This window comes from Gallinula chloropus (assembly GCF_964237585.1).
Source record: "Gallinula chloropus genome assembly, chromosome: 20".
Classification (NCBI taxonomy): domain Eukaryota; kingdom Metazoa; phylum Chordata; class Aves; order Gruiformes; family Rallidae; genus Gallinula; species Gallinula chloropus.
Genome location: NC_140105.1, coordinates 1,947,328 through 1,967,927, shown reverse-complemented (window position 1 = coordinate 1,967,927; position 20,600 = coordinate 1,947,328). Strand labels below are relative to the sequence as shown.

General features: G+C 64.9%; 2 protein-coding genes across 2 annotated transcripts; one reads left to right on the top strand and one right to left on the bottom strand.

The window, feature by feature from the left end:
• Positions 1-6,419: 6,419 nt before the first annotated feature.
• Positions 6,420-15,616, top strand: RHBDF2 (rhomboid 5 homolog 2). The gene is made up of 18 exons (XM_084273752.1): positions 6,420-6,476; positions 6,709-6,864; positions 6,984-7,105; positions 7,327-7,519; positions 7,603-7,815; positions 8,382-8,510; positions 9,002-9,135; positions 9,381-9,593; positions 9,718-9,829; positions 10,228-10,302; positions 10,669-10,830; positions 10,992-11,092; positions 11,490-11,553; positions 11,652-11,746; positions 11,956-12,031; positions 12,502-12,602; positions 12,825-12,978; positions 13,603-15,616. Exons 2-18 carry the CDS (start codon positions 6,733-6,735, stop codon positions 14,020-14,022), a joined length of 2,496 nt encoding a protein of 831 aa, XP_084129878.1. The 5' UTR covers positions 6,420-6,476; positions 6,709-6,732; the 3' UTR covers positions 14,023-15,616.
• A 965-nt stretch (positions 15,617-16,581) lies between these two features.
• Positions 16,582-19,721, bottom strand: AANAT (aralkylamine N-acetyltransferase; the record flags this gene model as incomplete). The annotated part of the gene is made up of 3 exons (XM_084273664.1): positions 16,582-16,887; positions 18,186-18,340; positions 19,565-19,721. 3 exons carry the CDS (start codon positions 19,719-19,721, stop codon positions 16,582-16,584), a joined length of 618 nt encoding a protein of 205 aa, XP_084129790.1.
• Between the last annotated feature and the right edge of the window lie 879 nt (positions 19,722-20,600).

Here is a 20,600-nt window from a genome sequence, read left to right as displayed (position 1 = left end):
TTGGGTTCTTTCCATTGGCTTTTTGCTTAAAAAGAATAATTCCTGATGCATTTGGGCTGGAAAACCTGCTTGGAGCAGGGGGGACGTGGCTGGTCCCCCCTGAGATGCTCATTTTACTGGTGCCCTGTCCCATGCTGTGGGGCTGCCACTGGTGTCACTTCACTGCCCGTGTGTTGAGCAGCAGCTGGTGCTGGGGGTTTGGCATGGTTATCCCTGTAACCCTCAGGAATTTGGGGCTGGGGGTGATGTCCTTTATGTGCCATGCTCCCAGGTACCTGGGCTGAACCCCAACTCCTGGCCTTGGTGTGTCCAGTGCCACCCACACAGGGTTTTTTTGATTCCACAACCAGGACTAAGTTGGCTCACGGCTCATCCCAGCCCAAGCGTTCCCAGGGAAGGTGTGGAGGCAGCTCCTTAGAAACCAGCATCCCCAGCGGGTGCAGGTCCCTGGGTGGGATGGTGAGAAGCTGTTGGACACACCACCACCGGCTCCTGGCAGTTGGGAAGCTGTGAAGTGTGTTGCTGGCAGAGCTCTGCAGTGATGCTGCAGCATCACCTCACTTCTGTGGGCTTGTGCAGGGTGGGATGAGGATGAGCTGGCCCTGGTTGGGCATCCCTGGTCCTGGCTGGGCATCCCTGGTCCTGGTTGGGCTTCCCTGGTCCTGGCTGGGCATCCCTGGTCCTGGTTGGGCATCCCTGGTCCTGGTTGGGCTTCCCTGGTCCTGGTTGGGCATCCCTGGTCCTGGTTGGGCTTCCCTGGCTGGGCATCCCTGGTCCTGGCTGGGCATCCCTGGTCCTGGTTGGGCTTCCCTGGTCCTGGTTGGGCATCCCTGGTCCTGGCTGGGCATCCCTGGTCCTGGTTGGGCTTCCCTGGCCCTGGTTGGGCTTCCCTGGCCCTGGTTGGGCATCCCTGGCCCTGGTTGGGCTTCCCTGGCCCTGGCTGGGCTTCCCTGGTCCTGGCTGGGCTTCCCTGGTCCTGGTTGGGCATCCCTGGTCCTGGTTGGGGATCCCTGGTCCTGGTTGGGGATCCCTGGTCCTGGTTGGGCTTCCCTGGCCCTGGTTGGGCATCCCTGGCCCTGGTTGGGCATCCCTGGTCCTAGTTTAGCTTCCCTCCACGGGGTGCAGAGCTGGGTGCTTCTGGCCTCCTGGTGATGGGGAGTGAAGGACCAGGGATGAGGAGTGAGCTGCCCAGGACCAGCTGCTGGTGTTTGGGGGAGGCAGAGGCGGTGATGGGAGCCGCCTGCCTGGGCTGCCCCAGGGCCAGGGGAGCGCTGAGGGGTTTTGGGGGGTAGCTCCTGGTTTCTCTATCTCTGCTGGAGGGCTGTGAAGTGGGGTGTCAGTGGCTGGCTGCCCTGCACGAGCCTTGCAGTGGCTGCTTGAGATAAGGGGCCTGTTGTGGGGGGATGGGGAGCAGCAGGGGGGTTGTCCTGCTGTCAGCCTGGGGCTCCTGCCTGTGATAAGCCGAATCCACGTGTGGGGCTGAGCACCACACCCCATGTAGTGTGGGGGTGCTGGGAGCTCAATCAGGAGGGGACCCTCTGTGGGGATGGGGGCAGCTGGGTGCTGCTCTGGGCAGCCTGGCGCTCTGAAGCAGGACTGGGGAAGCCTGTGGGGCTGGGCAGAGCCCTCCCACTGCCAGCACCACCAGTGCCTGCAGATGGGAACCACCCGCCTGTCTCCTGTCCCCCCGCGCCCTTGTGCTGAGCATTCCGCTTCCAAGAGGGAAGTGAGAGTGACCTGGGTGTGGGGATGGCAGGCAGATGACCTGTGGGCAGCCTGCCCTCCCCTTGCCCTGGGAAATAACGCCCTGACACCCCTCAGATCCTCCTGGGAAGCGCAGGCAGGGTGGGAGCGCTCCCACCGCCGTGCCCGTGTTCCAGCCAGGCTGGCACAGAGCTGGAGCAGCTCTGAGTGATGACACAGTAAAACCAAGTCAGATCCATCCTGGTAGCTGGAGGAATCCCTGTGGTGCCTGGCAAGGAGCTTTCCCTGGGTCTGGAGAGGGCCTGAGCCCTGCCTGTGGTGCGGGCTGGGGGCAGCCGAGCCCTCCACGTGCTGCTGTCTGTGGAGCTGCCCTCTCTCCCCTGGCTGCCAGCAGACCTTTGCCCTTTGCTCTTCCTGGAGCTGCTGGCTGATTCAAAGGCTCCACTCGCTGCTCAGCCCGGGCTCCAGCGTGGGGAAGAGGGCTGGGGGTGCCCCCTGCGCAGACCCCCCGCACCGCAGCTCGTGAGAAGCAGAATGGGTTGGTGTGGGGCCACTGGTTGGGGGTTATTGTGATGGAGCCCCCCAGGATGGGGAAGCAGGGATGTGCTGGGGTGGGTGGGCTCACCCCAGGGCGTTGGGAAGCCCTTGGGTGCCGGCACTTGCTTTGCTGGGGGTGATGGTTGGGGGTGGGGGGGGTGGGGGGGAGGGGGGATTTTACTGGTAAAAACAAACAAGGGTGGGAAACTGGTGGTGGCTGGGATGGGGGGAAATCCTCTGCAGGGTGTCTACCACCCACTCCTGGATCCCAGGGGTGAATCCTTCCCTTCCCAGGACCGGAGAGAGCGGGGCCACGTGCGCCCTGGGCAAGGCAGCCCTTGCAGGGGAGAAGCCCAGCACATGGCTGCCTTGTGCAACCATGCGAGCAGCCCTGCACCCTGCCAGCCCTGCACCCTCCCCTGCCAGCCCTGCACCCTCCCCTGCCAGCCCTGGCTTCCCCTCCCTGCGGGCAGGCAGGGCTCTGCCCACTGCGCCTTTATCAGCTGCATCCAGCGCAGCCCCCACCCCCCCCCCACCCCGCATCCCCCCACCCAGCCACCCAGCTGGCTCTGTCTCCCCTGGTAGCTTTGCTCCCTTCCAGGGTGTGCCTCGTGGCTCCCAGCTCGCTGGGGCTGAGCAAACCCGTCGTTGTGGTTGCCCAATGTCCTGCCCCACGTAGAGAGTTTCCTAATGGGAGCCTGGGGAGGCAGGTGCTGGGTGTCTGCACCACCCCTCCAGCATCCCTACCCCATCCCGCTGCCCCAGCAGCCCTGCAGGAGAGGGGGATGTTCCCTACCCCATCCCACTGCCCCAGCAGCCCTGCAGGAGAGGGGGATGTTCCCTACCCCATCCCACTGCCCCAGCAGCCCTGCAGGAGAGGGGGATGTTCCCTACCCCATCCCGCTGCCCCAGCAGCCCTGCAGGAGAGGGGGATGTTCCCTACCCCATCCCACTGCCCCAGCAGCCCTGCAGGAGAGGGGGATGTTGGGACCAACCATGTGGCTCAGTGAGGGAGGAGAGGGAGGGGGGGCAGCTTAAAACACCCCCTGAGGCACGGTGGTCCCCTCAAGAGTCTCAGCTTTGCCGTCTGGTCTTGCAGTGATGGGGCTGGTACCTGAGGGAGCTGCCTCCTGTCGCAGGGGGAGGAGGAATCAGGGGGATGTTGGGGTGTGAAATGGCCCCCTGTGGTCTTGGGTGGGGGGTGTTGCTGTGCTGTGGGGCCATGCAGGGGCACAGAGCCCCTTAGGGGCTGGGGTGTTGCCTCTGCGATGCCCTGGAGTGTGTGTTGGCCTTTCAAAAGGAAACCAAAAGGCTCAAAGCACCAAGATAAGTGGAGTTTGAGAGGGGGGGGAGGCAGCAGATGGACCCTGGCTGCTCCCAGGCTGGGGGGTTGGTGCTCTCTAGGTCTCCCTGTTTGAGGGGGTCCTGTGGGCACTGGCACGTGGGGTCTGGGATCCTGGGAGGAAGAAAAAAACCCTGAGAGGTTTCATTCTCCCCCTCAGAAGTGTGTCACCCCCCTCTTTGTTTCCTCTCCTTTCCCATTTTTAAAGAATCTCTTCCCATTCCAGGAGCTGTTGGGCTTGGTCTGCTTCCCTTCTGCCTGGAAGTTGGGCTGGGAAGACGTTAAGATGCTCTAAGGAAGAGTGAGAGGTGCTGAGCAGCCGCTGGGGGCTTGGGCGGGGGTCCCAGGGGCTCTGTGCTCAGAGCAATTGGGCTCCTTGCCTTTCCCATCCAGGGCTCTTAATAACCAGGAGTGTCTTTTAACGAGGCTCCAGCCTTGATTGAGGTCTGTGCTGTGCTTGTGAATCATTTATGGGCAGCAGCAGCTCTGCCTAATGGGCTGGGGGGGTGTTTTGGGGGCTCGGCAGCATCACTCACCCCTTTCTCACTCCCTCATGGAGATGGAGAGGGAAGAGCTCGTCATGCACAGGGTGATGGGTGCTCACAGGGGCTCCTGTTCTCAGCCCAGCACCCTTGGGTGGCTCAAAGCCACTTTCTCCTCCCAGCTTAATTACCCTGGCTTGATGCAATTAAGCATCATGGTGCTGGTAGCTCTGCTCCCCCACGCACACGGGCTCCATCCCCATCCTCCTCTGAGCCTCTGTGATCCCACTGTCTGCTGTGTGCATTCCAGGGCTACTCAGCAGGGCTGTCTCCAGGGTCTCATGGTCGGGCTTTGCCAGCCCCAGCTCTGCAGGCTGCTCCTTGGCCTCACTGGCAGTCCCTTGGCTTTGCCCAGAGCATCCCAGTGTGTCCAGTGCCCGCGGTGCCTCGCACCAGCCGTGTGTGTTTATCCATCTCCCTCTTCCCTGGGCACTCTTCCTCTGCTCAGGCTCTGTCAGGATGGATGCTGGGGCCAGGAGCCAGCCAGCCTCAGTTTCCCCCCCCTGCCCCTCACCCCAGTCGCTCACCTGCACCCCACAGCCCCCTGCCCACTGAGGAGGGGTGGGGGGTTCACCCACTTGTTGCTGGCCGAGGGCAGCGCCCGTGGCTGCTGGGTGCTGGGCTTTGGCTGAGGTGAGTGCAGCTGCTTCAGGAGGGAAGGTGGTGCTGGTGGGGGATCTCTTCCTACTGCCACACTGGGTTATCCCCCCCAAACACCCCCGTTTATCGCTCCCCAGTGGGTGATGGCAGCATCCTCACTGTGTTCCTCTCCACCCAGAGATCTTTTCCAGCCTGGAGTGACTGTGCTGTCCAGGGACCCCCCCTTCCAGCTGGCAGCTCAGCACCCCCAAGGTCAGAATGTGCTCGTGGACACCCCCCCTGTGCTGCTGTCACCACCGTGTCCCTGCAGCAAGGCGCTCCCACAGCTGTCCCCAGCCCAGGCCAGCCCACACGTCGCCTCTCACTTCCCCTTGCAGAGCCACCACAGCTGCCCCCAGCGCTGGGGAACGGGGCTGGGGCTCCCTGGGGACCCCCAGCCGCCCGTGCTGAGGGGCAGCTGGGCAGGGCACACAGCTCCTGGGCACACAGCAGCCTGTCCTGGGGCTGGGAGGCCGAAGGGACTTGGGGGGCTGGCTCTGCACCGAGGTGCCAGCTGGCTTTGCTCCTGCTGAGCAGCCTGGGTGAGAGCTGTGCCAGCGCTGGAGGGGGTGGGTGCCAGTGCTGAACACGTGGGGAGCTGGAAAGCACCTTCCCAACACCGTCCCCCTGGGATCTCTGCAGCTGCTAAAACTTCTCATGGGTCGAGGTCTGCGCTCAGGGGGTGGGTGCTGCCCCCAAACCTGCGTGCCCAGGGGGTCTCCAGCCCTCGGGAGCTGCTCCCCTCCTCCCTCCTCTCTCTCAATGCCAAATATTGTGGTAATGCAGAGTGAAAACTGCTCCAGCCATGTGACCAGGATGGCAGGTGCCTGTGGCTTGTGCCAGGTCCCCTGGGAGCTGCGTCACCTGCCTGTGGCTGGGGGGTGGGGGGGCTGGGTGCATCCCCCCACCCGTGCTGCGTTGGGAGCCTTGGGGGGTGGGACCAGGCTTTGGAACGTGCTGCTGACCCGCTCCACCAAGCAGCGTGGGGGTCCTGGTGAAGGCTGCCTGGGGTGTGATGGGAGAAGTTAGGGGCTGGGTGTTGGGATGGGGTGTAAGAGTGGGACTGTGGGGAGCACCAGCTCCTCTTGCACCTCAGAACGACAGGCTGAGGGTGTCCCAGTGCTGCTTCTGACCCCTGGCACACTCCTTTTCCTGGCTCTGCTGAGCAGCCAGCATCCTGAGCTCAGCTCTGGCTGCCCTGGGAGGAAAACAAACAGCGTCTCCAGCTCACCAGGGGGCTGGAAAATCTTGCTGGCTGGGGCTGGCTCTGTCCCAGCTCAGCAGCTATTCAGCACCTCAGCAAGGTGCTCAGTGGGTGCCCAGCTTCCAGGGGCTTTGCCTTGCAGCCGTGGGTGGAAGCTCCCTGCCTGTCCCATGTGGCTCCCCTGCCACTGAGGAAGGCTTTCCTCCTCCTGAGCCAGCGGCTGGTCCGTGTCCCTGGTGTGTGGCCACCAGCAGCCCCATCCCCAGCACCCACAGAGCGTGGGGCTCAGCTCTCCCTCTGCCTGGGATGCTCCTGCTTTCCCTCACCTGGCTTTTCATCCCGGGCTCTCTCCCCACCAGGCAAGACAGGAGGAGTTCAGCCATGCCCTGGGGCTCCTGTGCGTGACAGAAGGACGGAGGAGGAAGAGGAGGAGGAGGAGGAAGAGGAAGGCTGCAACGGATGTTTGCCATTGAGGTGTGCTGTGCAGGATCCCTGCTGCTCTTATGAGGTGAGGGATGCCCTGCTGGGAACCCGTGCTGGCTGTGCCCCAGGAGGAAGGTGGGAGCTGGTTGCTCCCAGCTTTGGTGCTTAATGGCAGCAGAGGGTGAGGCTGGTGAGATCCCTCTGGTGAAGCTTCATCTCCTGCTGGATCCCAGCCTCTGCCCACACATGAGCTCCTGGGTAGCAGGGAGGGGGGGGGATAGTTCTTCTCACTCCCCTGACTCCTTGTACCCTTCCAGCCTGCCAGCCACCACCAGCCCAAGATGTCAGCCAGCGACAAGAACGGGGGCAGCCGCTCCAGCAGCAGCCGCCTGCAGAGCAAGAAGCCCCCCAACCTCTCCATCGTCATCCCGCCCCGGGAGGCGGCGGAGGAGGAGGATGGTGCCCGCAAGGAGGTGAGCGATGGGGAGCTCTGCCCAGCCCACGCTGGGCTTGGGGGGGGGGCTGCTGGGTGTTGGGACACCCTCCCCTCACATGCCATTCCCTCCTAACGTCCTGCTCTGCCTTCCAGCCCTCCAAAGTGCCCATCTACCGCAAGAGCAAGAGCCTGCAGGAGCCCCGCTCCAAGGGGAGCGAAGGGTTGGAGCGCCGGCCCGGCTTCCGCAGGCAGACCTCCCTGTCCCAGAGCATCCGCAAGTGAGGGCTGGGAAGCAGGGGGGTGAGGGCAGGGTGGGCTGGGTCCCCAGCGGGGTCCCTCCGTCCCCATCGGGGTGTTGAGGCCGTGGGTACGGGCAGAGCCCTCGGGATGGGGGTGAAGGCTGTGAAAGGGAACACCTTGGAGGGGTGGCACCCCAACCCAAAGCCCAAGGTGGGCTGGGGAGGGGTCTGGGTGGGTGCTGAGGGTTGTGTGTGTGCAGGGGCACGGCACAGTGGTTTGGCATCAGCAGCGACTGGGAGGGGAAGCGGCAGCAGTGGCAGCGCAAGAGCCTGCAGCACTGCAGCATGAGGTACGGCAGGCTGAAGCCAGCCTACCGCGACATGGAGCTGCCCAGCCAGGAGGTGCCCTCCTTCCAAGGCACCGAGTCGCCCAAGCCCGCCAAGATGCCCAAGGTAGAGCTCTGGGGGTGTGGGTGGGGGCAGCATCCCGCTCCCAGCTTTGCTTTCCCAGCACCAAGACCTCTCCTGCCCTGCAGATCGTGGACCCCCTGGCCAGGGGCCGCCCGTTCCGCCACCCCGACGAGACCGACCGTCCCCACACGCCCCACCACGTCCTGCCCCCCCTCACTCCTGGGGTCGTCTCCTTGGCATCCTTCAACAGCATCCGCTCGGGCTACAGCCGCCTGCCGCGCAGGAAGAGGGAGTCTGTGGCCCACATGAGCTTCAAGGCAGCTGCAGCCCTTCTCAGGGTGAGTTTTGGGGGTCTGGAGAGCATCATCGCCCTCCTGAGGCGGGTTTTGGCTCTGCCCCTCATCCATCATCCTGACTTACTGCTTTGTGTGGAAGGACTTGCTCTCCAGGGTGGGGTTGCAGGGGGAGGCTGGTGATTTTTAAGCTGAGCTCTGCTTAAAAAGTGGAGTCTTGGTGGGAATTGGACATCCCTAGGGGAACAAAACAGCTTCTGGACTCCCTGCTGAGGAGCCAGGAGGCTTTTCCAGCAAGGAGGAGGCTTTTCCTCCTTGCCTCTGAGGAGCCTGGGCAACCCTTGGGGACAGGTTTGTGGGACTGAGACCACACAGGGTTCAGAGTCGTGCTGACTAATGCTGGTCATGGTCCAGCACTGCCTTTGGAGAGCTAAAGGTGGCATCTGCTGCTGGCTCCTGCTGCCTGCCCTTCCCACGTGGTGGGACATGGTGGCCAGGTGGGATTTAATGGTTCCCATTCAGCTCTGAGGCGGGAGGCTATGAGGAACCTTTGGTGTGGCAAAAACTGGGGGGTCTCTGGTTGCTCACCCTCCTTTGCTTCCCTTCCAAAGGGCCGCTCCGTCCTGGAGCCGCTGGCTCCTAAGCGCAGGACCAACAAGAGGAGCTTCGTGTACCCCAGCTTCCTGGATGAGGACATGGTGGACGCTGCTGACACCCTGGACTCCTCCTTCTTCAGCAAGGTCAGTGCCATTCCCTGCAGCTGCTGGAGCTGGGGGGGGTCCCAGTGCCCCTGACACTGAGCGGGGCTCTGTGGGGACCCCCATGCTGGGGCTTTGCCCTGCCCCAGGAGAAGGGGTGTCAGTAGCCACTGTGCCCAGTGCTGTGACGTGCTGGTCTTGGTGATGCTCCTTGGGGGTGGTGTGGGGTGATGTCACCACCATGGGCAGGTCTCACACCCTGTGACTTGCAGCGAGTGGGGTGTGAGTGGGGGTCACCCCCTCCCTGGGCTCCGGAGCCGGGCTGGCCTGGGGATGGGCGTGCGTGCCCACCCCGGGGGGTGTTTAGCAGAGGGGAGATGAGGTGCTCAGGGATGTGGGTCAGCACAGGACAGGGATGGTTGGACTTTTGATGAACTGAAAGGCCTGTCCCAACCCTGCGACTCTCTGCTCTGCTGGGGGGTGTCACCCACCCACCACACACACCTGAGAACCCATCTCCATCCCCCTTGCAGATGGACATGCACGATGAGACGTACTCCATGCCTGACGACGTCTTCGAGTCCCCTCCTCTCTCAGCCACGTGCCTGCGCATGCACCTCATGGAGGAGGAGGTCAGGGCGTCCCCCGAGGTGGAGCAGCCCCCCCCGTGAGTACCAGCTCCCAGTGGGCACTGCCCCAGGTGCTGCCCACTGCCCCTGCCACAGCCAGGGTGATGCCCCCACCTCTCCCCGCTGTGGGGCACGGGGTGCTTTTGCCGTGCTCCCGGGGAGGATGAAGCGGGGAGGTGCCCCTACCCCTCACCCCAGGGCACCCTCTGGGTGGGGGTGCAGGTGAGGGATGCCTCCCCCAGCCCCTTCCCATGGCTGTGGTGCTCTTGCCCCCTCTCCGCAGGCGGGAGGGCGCGCGGCCGGCGCTGGGCGCGGCGGGGGCCGGCGCGGCTCCGCGGCGCGGCAGGCGCATCGCTTCCAAGGTGAAGCACTTCGCCTTCGACCGCAAGAAGCGCTACTACGGGCTGGGGGTGGTGGGCAAGTGGCTCAACAGGACCTACCGCCGCAGCCTGAGCAGCATCGTCCAGTCGCAGCTGGAGATCACCGACAGCCACCGGTGAGGGGATGCCCACGGGTCCTCCCCCCACCCCCCCCGATGTTCCTCCCCCTCTCTGGGGTCTGCAGCATCCCTTTGCCCCGCCATCCTTGAGCTGCTTGAATGTTTTGGGTCCCCCCCACAGGCCGTATTTCACCTACTGGATCACCTTCGTCCACATCCTCATCACCTTGCTGGTCATCGGCACCTACGGCATCGCTCCCATCGGCTTCACCCAGCACGTGACGACAGAGTTAGTAAGTTTAAGAGCTGCTGGCTGGGGCTGACCCCTCCCAGCTCTCCAGCTTGCTGCCCAGGAAAGCAAGGCTGGTGTCTGGGGGTGCCTTCAGCCCCCTCCAAGGGGAGATCTTCCCCCTGGGAACCCGCAGCCGGCTGTGGTGTTCCCCCAGCTCCTGGGCTGGGGAGGGAGAGGAGGTGCCTGTCGTCTTGGGGGGACCGTGACCACCAGCATCCCATGCTGTCATGGTCCCTGCTAGGGCTGGGAGCATCTTGGGGTGCTCTCCCTCTCTCTTGCTCAGCGCTGGCGGGGCCCAGCAGCCCTTCCCCTGGGGTGAAGGGGGGTGGGGGTGCTCAGCCCCCTGTGAGCAGAGGAAGAGCCCCCTTGATGGGAGCTGACCCTGGCCTGGCCTGGCAGGTGCTGAGGAACAAGGGCGTCTATGAAAGTGTCAAGTACATCCAGCAGGAAAACTTCTGGATCGGACCCAGCTCGGTAAGGGCTCTGCCAGACCCCCCCCAGCCCCAAGGGTCCTCCTCAGTCCCCCTATCCTGAGCTGAGGTGGGTCCCTGGGTGCTCCTCTGCCCGGAGGGGAGAGCTCAACCCCCCCATCCAAGCCTGCTTCCCCAGGTCCTCAGTGCCCCCATCCCTCTGGGACCTGCTGCCTGGTCTCAGCCCGAGCTGAGGGCTCAGCAGAGCTTCCCAGAGCTGCAGCATCACGGTGGGATGGTCAGGGAGACCCTGCTCTCTTCCCAGTGTCACCTGTGGGGACCCCCTGCCGAGCTCTCCTCAGGGGTAGCTGAAGGGAGGGGAGGTGTTGGGTGGTACAGAGTAGCCCCTGGACTGGCATCTCCCTCCTAGATCGACCTGATCCACCTGGGAGCCAAGTTTTCCCCCTGCATCCGGAAGGATCAGCAGGTGGAACGTCTGATCCGGCGTGAGCGGGACCGGGAGCGCGGCTCTGGCTGCTGCGTGCAGAACGACAACTCGGGCTGCATCCAGACCCTGCCCCAGGACTGCTCGGTGTGTGCTGCTGCCCTGGGCCTCGGGAAGCGCCAGTGATCCCTGGGGAATGGGGTGGGGGGAGTGTCTCTGCCCTGCACAGCACCAGCACAGGGGGTGTGTGGGGTCGGAGCGGTGTGTGTGCTGCTGCTCCTCACTCTGCATCTCTCCATCCTCCCCAGGAGACGCTGGCGACGTTCATCAAGTGGCCGGGCAGCAACGCACCCGCCATGGGCCTGGGGGAGAAGCGGGTGTCAGGGGCTGTGTGTCACCAGGACCCCAGGTGGGAGTGGGGGGCATGGAGCTGAGCTGCACGGGGCTGTGCTTCCTGCTGGGATGGCTCAAAGCCTCCTCTCAAGGGGCTGGGGGCTCCCACGTGCCATTGGAGAGCAGTATGGAAGAGGGGACCCCAGGGAGCAGCAGTGGGGGTGCCCATACCTTGAGCTGGTCCCTGCCTGGTCCCCACCTGCCCTGTGAACTGTGGTGGGTGATGCTGCCTGGGGGTACCAACGGGGCTGTCCGACAGATGCAAGTGGCGTGGGGTTCACCTGCTGAAGGTGCTGTGGGACCCCTCCCCAGCCAGGGACAGGGGCCAGTCCCAGGGCTGTCTGAGAGGTGGGATGTGCTGGGGGTGGAGGGGATATAGACCCATCCTGACCCCCTCCACCTCCTCCTGCCAGGACCTGCGAGGAGCCAGCATCCAACCCACCCCATGTGTGGCCAGATGACATCACCAGGTGGCCGGTAAGAGCCCGGGGGGCACCGCGGTGGGTGATGAAACAGGGTTGGGGGGGAACCCAGTGCCAGACCCTGACAGCAGCTCCTCTCCCTCCCCCTTGTAGATCTGCACCTACGAGACCAAAACCAACCACACAGGCTTTGCCCACATGGACTGCCAGATCAAGGGCCGGCCCTGCTGCATCGGCACCAAGGGCAGGTGGGTGAGGGCCATGGGGGGGCACCCAGGACTTGGCCCCCCCACTGCTATCACCCCATTAATGTCCTGTGCTGGGGGGGGGGGAGAATGAGGTTACGGAGTTTTGGGGGGTGGGAAGGGTGGTGGGAGCAGGATGGGGGTGCCGGAGGGGGATGCTTGGGGGAGCGAGGCCTTGCCCCGCGCGAGCCCGCTGCCCGCCCTCTGCCCAGCTGCGAGATCACCACGCGGGAGTACTGCGAGTTCATGCACGGCTACTTCCACGAGGAGGCCACGCTCTGCTCCCAGGTCAGCGGGGCTGGGGACTGGGGGGCACTGGGGGGGATTGTGGGGCCGGTGGGGGCTGATGTCAGCAGCCGGGTCGCGCAGTGCCGTGCCGGCGCCAAGGAACGTGGTGGGGCTGGTGGGGCTGGGGGTGAGCAGGGGGGATGTGGAGTCTGGAGGCGTTCCCAGCTCTTGGCTGGACTCTGGGCACTGCTGCGACCTTCCTGCCTTGCTGCTGTGGGGAGGAAGGAAATGGGGCTTGAGCAGCTTGCACGCTGGTGGCACCAGTGTCCCTTGGGCATCCTCCAGGACACAGGATGCTCAGCTGCTCCCTCCCCAGCAGCGCAGGTGCCCCCCGCCACCCAGGGCCCCTGCCCACCCTCACGACTGGTGGCAGCATCAGCCACGATGCCTGTGACCCGTTCGTTGGTCCCTGCAGCTCTGGGGTGTGGGCCGAGCCCCCATCACCCCCCAGCCCCCCCGTGCCTTTGCAGGTGCACTGCCTGGACGAGGTGTGTGGCCTCCTGCCCTTCCTCAACCCAGAGGTCCCTGACCAGTTCTACCGCCTGTGGCTGTCCCTGTTCCTGCACGCTGGGTGAGCAGCGGTCCCTGGTGTCCCCAGGGGGTGGGGGCTGGAGTGGGAATATCATCGGGATGGTCCCTGATCCTGGATGGGTTGGGAGAGGGTAGGATACCCTCTGACTACAGTGAGGAGGGTGTTTTGTAGGGTGTTCCACACCCCGGGGCAGGGGGTGGGAGGGCTGGGGGGTGGGCTCTGGCAGGGCTGGGGTCTCTAACACAGGGTCTCTCCCCTCAGCATCATCCACTGCCTGGTGTCGGTGATTTTCCAGATGACAGTGCTGAGGGATCTGGAGAAGCTGGCGGGCTGGCATCGCATCTCCATCATCTTCATCCTCAGCGGCATCACGGGCAATCTGGCCAGTGCCATCTTCCTGCCCTACAGGGCGGAGGTGAGGGGCTGGGGGGGGGCTCTGCCTGCTTCACCCTAAACCCAGACAGCTCCCTGGGGACCAAGGGACACCCCCTCCCCATCCCTGTCCCAGCAGAGGTTTGGAGAGGGGGCTGCAGCCAGCAGCACAGAGCCCACAGCAGGTTTTTGGGGGGAGAGGGGGGGATGCTGGTGCCCTGGGGGTGGGGAAGGGGGGGGAGATGGGTGTCTCTGCCCCACGTGTGGTGTCTGCACATGCTGCATGGGTCACACGTCCCCACGTGTCGGTGTGCGTGCGGGGTCCCCGGCAGGCAGATGGCTAATCTGCTGGCAGTGAGACTCTGCTTCAAAGCAGATCATGCCCAGCACCCTAATCCACCCGGGGGTGCGTCAGGACGGGGCTGGGGGGGGGGGCTGTGGCCTGGCAGGGGGTGATGCTGCCTGGCTGCTGAGTCACTGAAAGCATCATCTCTGCTGGCGTGCTCTGCTCCTCTTCCTCCCGTGCCGGGCTCCCAGCCCTGTACAGCTCTTGGGGGGTGTGTTGCAGGAGCCAAAAGCAATTGGCAAGGTGGGGGACACAGTCCCTGGGGGTGTGCCTGGGGTGACGTGTGCAGGGGTCTGGCTGTGACTCCCCACATCCTCCCAGGTGGGCCCTGCGGGCTCCCAGTTCGGCTTGCTGGCCTGCCTCTTCGTGGAGCTCTTCCAGAGCTGGCAAGTGCTGGAGAAACCCTGGAAAGCCTTCCTCAACCTCTTCGGCGTCGTCCTCTTCCTCTTCATCTGCGGGCTCTTGCCCTGGATCGACAACATCGCTCACCTCTTCGGCTTCCTCAGCGGGCTGCTCCTCTCCTTTGCCTTCCTGCCCTACATCACCTTCGGCACGCTGGACAAGTACCGCAAGCGAGCCATGATCATCGTCTCCCTGCTGGTCTTCCTGGGGCTCTTCGCCTCCCTGGTGGTCTGGCTCTATGTCTACCCCGTCAACTGGCGCTGGGTGGAGTATCTCACCTGCCTGCCCTTCACCAGCAAGTTCTGCGAGAAGTACGAGCTGGAGCAGGTCCTGCACTGACCCCGCCGGCGGGGACGGGGCTGGGAGAGGCGCCCGGGGGTGAGGGACCCCACGGCGATGGGTCTTGGTGGCTGCTCTGGGGTGGCTCATGGCTTCAGCCTCAGGGCTGATGGGTTTGGGCTTCTCCCCACCCTGTTTAAATGCTGGGGATGGAGCCACCCTGCTCTGCACCCCTCTGGCACTGAAAAGCCATAACTGGTTTGGGGAGTGACCCAGGACCCTGGAGTGGGGAGGGGGCTGGGAGAGGTGCCCGTGGGTGATGAACCCCACAGCGTTGGGTCTTTGTGGCTGCTCTGGGATGGCTCATGGCTTCATCCTCAGGGCTGATGGGTTTAGGCTTCCCCCCCCCCCCCACTGTTTAAATGCTGGGGATGGAGCAGGGATGGAGCCACCCTGCTTTGCACCCCTCTGGGGCTGCCTCTTGGCACTGAAAAGCCATAACTAGTTTGGGGACTGACCCAGGACCCCGGCGTGGGGACGGGGCTGAGGGATGTGGGGTCCCAAGCTGGGCTCCCAGCTCCGGGACCGAAGCTGCCAAGGTGTCCTGCCTGTGCCCCTGCCAGGTCCCTGCCCCCCCTCAGCACCCCTGGGTGCTGTACCTCATACTGTGAACACAACCCCCTTTTTTGCAGGGGCAGGTTTTTTTATCCACAGCTCTTTGGCCCGAGGGTCTCCCCAGCTTTGGGCTCCCCGGGGTCTCTGAGGTGCTTCAGACCAGAGCTTGGGAGGTGTTTTTCAGTCCTCCTCTCACATCCAGCCCTCTCCTGAGGCTGTGGGAAGAGCCCCGGATTCCCCACTGGTGCTCCTGGCTGGATGGAGAGGCAGGATTTGGGGTGGGGGCTTCTTTTCCCCTTATTTCACAGAAAATCCCTTTCTGGAAGCAGGGAGGTGGCACGTTCCATCTTTGGAGGCAGGCGTGGAGAGGAACGACGTGTCAGGGGGCTTGTGTGGCTCCTCCTGCAGCCCACAGACCCATTAGGAAGCCATCCATGCTCCTGCCTTTCTCTCTGGCCTCCAGCCCCCACTGTTCCCCCTTTCTCAGGGTGTGGAGACCCAGGTAACCCCGTGCTGAGTGGTGCTGGAGGGGTGGGGAAGCGCAGGATGGGCCCCATCACCTTCCCTGCCCGAGGCTGCGTGTCCCCAGCTGCCCCCAGCCCAAGGCTGCTGCTCCCCAGCTCTTCCTCCTCCTCCTCCTCCCTCCCATGGCACGAGGGCAGGTCCTTCCTGGGCTCTGGGTCGGATGGACCCGGGCTGGTGCTGGGTTCTGTCTCCCTTGGGGTCTCTGTGCTGTTTAGTGGGGGAAGGTGTGAAGCCCCCAGCCAGGATATCCTGGGATGAGGGTTTGAGGGCTGCCAGCTCAGCCCCCTCAGTCCATAACCGTGCTCCAGGTGAGCCCCAGGGGCTCTGTGGCACCTGCATCCCTCCCTCCATCCCTCCCTCCACCCCACCCCGGGCCAGTTTTCAGCCCTGTTCCGTCCCCCCAGTTGCTGCTCCAGCTGAAATCAGACCCTTCACCTCATGGGCTCTTTTTGATACTTTTTTAAAAGCTGTGGGTTTTCCCCCCCTAATAAATTTCTACCTGTATTTAACACTGTGCACGAGGCCTCTGCTCCTCCTGGGGTGCAGGGATGGGGTGCAGGGATGGGGTGCTTTCAGAGGGAGTTTCTGGTGGTGGTTGGTGGGGCAGGGAGGGAGGACAACCTGGCACCCCTGAACACCCCTCTCTGGGAAGGGGACAGGGTTCAGAGGGTCTTCAAGCAGGAGAAGCCAAATACCTGCAGGAAACAGCCCCCACCTCTCTCCCACCCTTCACCCCACGCCCCAGGACTGGATTTACCCCACCTGTCCTGGATCTGAGATGCCCTGAGGGATGCTGGGGGGGGTCCTGCTGTGCTGGCTGGTGGGTGAGGTGACAGTGAGGTGACAGTCAGGGCAGGGAGGCACAGGGGCTGTGTAGGTAGAAAACCACTGCTGCATCTTTATTTGCTGCTGCTGCTGCTGCCCTGTCCTGCTGGCCTGGGGAGGGGTCCCCAGGGATGCTCCACACCCTGTGGCTGGCTGCAGGCTCCGAGGGCTCCAGAGAGCTGTCTGTGGGTTGGGGGGGTGGCTGCTGTGCCCCCTGCCTGGCCTGGGGGCTGCTGTGCTGAGGGGAGGGCTTGGCCATGATGTGCTTTGCTTGTGGCATCAGCGGGGGTGGTTTGGGGGGGGAGGGGGGGTTGCAGGGCTGGGGGTGCCTGAATTGGGTGGGGGTATCTCAGCAAATCGTGGTGGTGAGTGGTGTTAAATCAGTGCAGCCCCCACCCCCAGCTGCTCTTAGGGTGATGCTTCCACCCCCATGGGACCTGGGTGGGGGGTCAGTGCTCCCAGCAGGGCCAGGCTGAACCCATCACCCCCCCACCCCCAGGCTGGGCTGGAGCCAGCCAGTCTCCCAGCAGCAAGGAGGGAATAACCACTCCAGGGCCAGCTGCAAGGAGGTGTGCAGGGGTGCAGGGAGGGGGATGACAGCCTCTTCTCCCCCCCCACCCCCAGCCAGCCCGGATTGGGGGGGGGGGGATGCTCTCAGCAGCCGCTGTTCCTGCGCAGCAAGGCGTGGCCGCGCAGGGGGTGCAGCATCTCCACGAAGGCCAGCTGGCCCACCCGCACCTCGCAGGGCCCCAGCGCCTGGAAGCCGCACTTGCGGTAGAAGGGCACCAGGAAGTCCTGGCACATGAGCAGGGCGCGGCGGGCGCCGGGCAGGCAGCGCAGGTGCTGCAGGTAGCGCCAGAGGAGGAGGGAGCCCCGGCCCTGCTGCCGGGCGCTGCGGTGCACGGCCAGCACGCGGATGTGCACCGCGCTGCCCCGCGGCCTGTGCAGGCTCAGGGCGGCCTGCGGGGGGGATGGGATGGATGGGGGGGTTAGTGGGGGGGTGGAGGGGGGTGGGGGATTGCACGCGTGGCTTGGCTTCCCACCCCCCGTCACACAGGGACGGCGGCCTTCCCCAAAGGGAGAAGGGTCCTGGTGCCCTCCCACGCTTTGCCTTCCCCCCACACTTTGCTTCTCTTCCCCCCTTTTCCCCACTCCGCCCCTTTTCCCCCTCTTCCCCCCCCTTTTTTCCCCTCTCCCCCCCTTTTTCCCCCTTCTTCCCCCTTCACCCCCCCTTTTTCCCCTCTCTCCCCCCCTTTTTCCCCTTCCCCCCTTTTCCCCTTCACCCCCCTTCTTCCCCCTTCACCCCCCTTCTTCCCCCTTCACCCCCCTTCTTCCCCCTTCACCCCCCTTCTTCCCCCTTCACCCCCCTTCTTCCCCCTTCACCCCCCTTCTTCCCCCTTCTTCCCCCTTCACCCCCCTTTTTCCCCCTCTCCCCCCCCTTTTTCCACTCTTCCCCCCCTTTTTCCCCTCTTCCCCCCCCTTTTTCCCCTCTTCCCCCCCCTTTTTCCCCTCTTCCCCCCCCTTTTTCCCCTCTTCCCCCCCCTTTTTCCCCTCTCCCCCCCCCTTTTTCCCCTCTCCCCCCCCTTTTTCCCCTCTCCCCCCCCTTTTTCCCCTCTCCCCCCCCTTTTTCCCCTCTCCCCCCCCTTTTTCCCCTCTCCCCCCCCTTTTTCCCCTCTCCCCCCCCTTTTTCCCTTCTCCCCCCCTTTTTCCCTTCTCCCCCCCTTTTTCCCTTCTCCCCCCCTTTTTCCCCTCTCCCCCCCCTTTTTCCCCTCTCCCCCCCCTTTTTCCCCTCTCCCCCCCTTTTTCCCTTCTCCCCCCCCTTTTTCCCCCTCTCCCCCCCTTTTTCCCCCCCTCCCCCCCTTTTTCCCCCTCCCCCCCCTTTTTCCCCCTCTCCCCCCCTTTTCCCCCTCTCTCCCCCCCTTTTCCCCCTCTCTCCCCCCCTTTTCCCCCTCTCCCCCCCCTTTTTCCCCCTCTCCCCCCCTTTTCCCCTCCCTCCTTTAGCCTCTCCACCTGCCTTTGCCTCCCCCCTTCATCCCCACAGCCTTTTTAACTTTCCCGTGGATGAGGTGGGGAGTTCCTGAGCTGCTTTTAACAGCCTCAGAAATGTTAATTAACGAGCAAGATCGTTCCCATCCCCGTAGCGATTAGTCTTGGTGAGGAGCCTCAGGGCCCCCTGGGAGCTCCTCCCGGTCCCCAGGCTCGGGCAGCGCCTCTCCCACCCAGTGGGTGAGCTGGGAGGAACTGGGTCCAGCTCTTACCTGGCTGAGCCTGTCCCGGTCCCAGAGGGAGCCGATGATGAAGGCCACGAGTCGCCCTTCCTCAAACCAGCCGAGGGAGAGCTCGGGGCACAGGCTCAGGAAGTGGCGGATCTCATCCAGGTGCAGGGGACAGTCCCCAGAGACTGAGATAAAGGCTGGGGGGGGGGACAGTGGGGGGGCGGTGAGGGGCACCCAGAGGCCCCCGATGGGAGTGGGGAGGATGGCGCGTGTCCCGCCGCACGCGTGGGCTGAAGGAGCTCGAAGGGATGGGGAGGCTCCTGGCAGCAGCTCTGCTGCTCCGGAGACACCTCCCCGCACCCCGGGACCCGCTCCCCGCGCTGGGTGCTGACCCCAGGGCTGCAGCGGTGGCAGGAACCCACCCTCCCGGCATCTCCCCAGCCGCCCCTGCGCTTTGGAGAGAGGGGCCAGGTGAGTCTGAGGGGGGCCGGGGATGGGGGATGGAGGGGATGTGGCTGTGGATGCAACAGGAGGCCGAGCAGGGTGTCCCTCCTCCCACCTGCCCCCTCTCCTGTCCCCTTTCGTCTGGCAGGCCAGTTTTGGGGGAGCTGGTCCCATCCCAGCGTTGCCTCCCCCAGCCCTGCCAGGCAGCTGGGTGAGCTGGGGGCCGCGGTTCCCCACCTCCCTAATGCCAGCCCCCGCCCCCCCCCACACCTCATTAGGGAGCCAGGTCAGCAGTCAGGGCCGCTGGCTCCCTCCCTCATCACCCACGGGGTCACGCATGGGGGCTTTGCCACCGCGCTGTGTCCCCAGGGGGCACGAGGGACCAGTGGAGGGAAGGGACAGGCTGTCTCCAGCCTGTGCCACCAGACAGGAACCCCCAGGACGCTCCTTAACCCCCCGGGATGTTCTTTACCCCCCCCGGACCCTCCTTACTCCCCCTCCCGGGACGCTCCTTATCCCCCCCTGGGACGCTCCTTATCCCCCCCTGGGACGCTCCTTATCCCCCCCTGGGACGCTCCTTATCCCCCCTTGGGACGCTCCTTACCCCCCCCGGGACGCCCCTTACCCCCCCCAGGACGCCCCTTACCCCCCCGGGACGCCCCTTATCCCCCCCGGGACGCCCCTTACCCCCCCGGGACGCTCCTTACCCCCCCCGTGACGCCCCTTACCCCCCCCCGGGACGCCCTTTACCCCCCCCGGGACGCCCCTTACCCCCCCGGGACGCCCTTTACCCCCTCCGGGACGCCCCTTACCCCCCCCCGGGACGCCCTTTACCCCCCCCGGGACGCCCCTTACCCCCCCGGGACGCCCCTTACCCCCCCGGGACGCCCTTTACCCCCCCCGGGACGCCCCTTACCCCCCCGGGACGCCCTTTACCCCCCCCGGGACGCCCCTTACCCCCCCAGGATGCCCCTTACCTTCCCGCTCGATCTCGAAGACGCTGACGGCATCCTCGGGGCCGAGGCAGCGGAACTCGCTGGCTGGCAGCGTGTGGCGCCGCTGGCCCGCGGGGGACCTGCGGGGCCCCCCCAGGGGCAGCGGCCTCAGGAACGGCAGCGTGCTGAGCGTGGACATCCCCGCCCTGCTCCTGCCCTGCTCCCGCTCTTCAGAGCAGCCTCTGCCAGCTCCGGGGCTGCCGGGGGCAGCTCAGCACCCTCTGCTTCAGCCCCCCCTCCTCCAGCGCTCCGGGCTGCTGGAAGTACCTGTTGGTCACCGCCGGGGGTTAGGCTGCTGGCCAGCCTTGCCCAGCCGCTACCCGTCCCCAGTCACCCCAGTGCCAGTCTGCCCTGGCTGTGGGACCAGCAGCCTGGCACCAGCCCTGGGGTGCAGCAAACCCGGGGCGGGGGGGGGGGGCAAAATCCTGGTGACCAGTCAGGGGGTCTGGGTGGTGGGACAGGGCTGGGACAGCGGGGGTTAGAGCTGGGGCAGGGGGAGCAGGCGTGGGGCTGAGCATCCTGCCCAACACCTCCCACCCCTGAGGCAGGCAGCAGAGCCCTGGGGCTGGGCAGGGTGGGATGTGGCACGGGCAGGGGGGCAGAGCCAGCTCCTGGGGACAGCCCAGCCTGCCAGGGCTCAGCGCTGTCACCAGCTCCCAGGGACACAGCTCAGCCCCCACGGGCTCTCTGCTCACAGTCACACTCAGAATGGGTGCAGAGCAGGACAAGTGGGTGCCCCAGCTGGGCTGGCAGCACCCATCCTGCGCAGCCTGGCCAAATCCCTCGAGCTGGATCAGAGCCTGGAGCTTCAGCCTGCCTCATTCCACGTGCAGGAAGAGCAAGTTAACAAAGCCAGAGAGGACCACAAACTAAGGGAACAACTTTGCTGTGCACGGGATCCACAGGCAGAGCTAGCTGGAAGAGCTCATCCCTGCATCCCTTCCTGCATCCCTCCATCCCTGCATCCCTCCATCCCTCCCTCCATCCCTGCCTCCCTCCATCCTTCCCTCCATGCCTG

What these genes read in the sequence shown, in the direction of transcription:
- RHBDF2 (XM_084273752.1), top strand. Translation starts at nt 6,733, where the DNA reads ATGTCAGCCAGCGACAAGAACGGGGGCAGCCGCTCCAGCAGCAGCCGC. An exon ending in AGGATGGTGCCCGCAAGGAG is followed by an intron (nt 6,865 to 6,983) that starts GTGAGCGATGGG and finishes GCCTTCCAGCCC; the next exon opens with TCCAAAGTGCCCATCTACCG. An exon ending in TCTGGATCGGACCCAGCTCG is followed by an intron (nt 10,303 to 10,668) that starts GTAAGGGCTCTG and finishes TCTCCCTCCTAG; the next exon opens with ATCGACCTGATCCACCTGGG.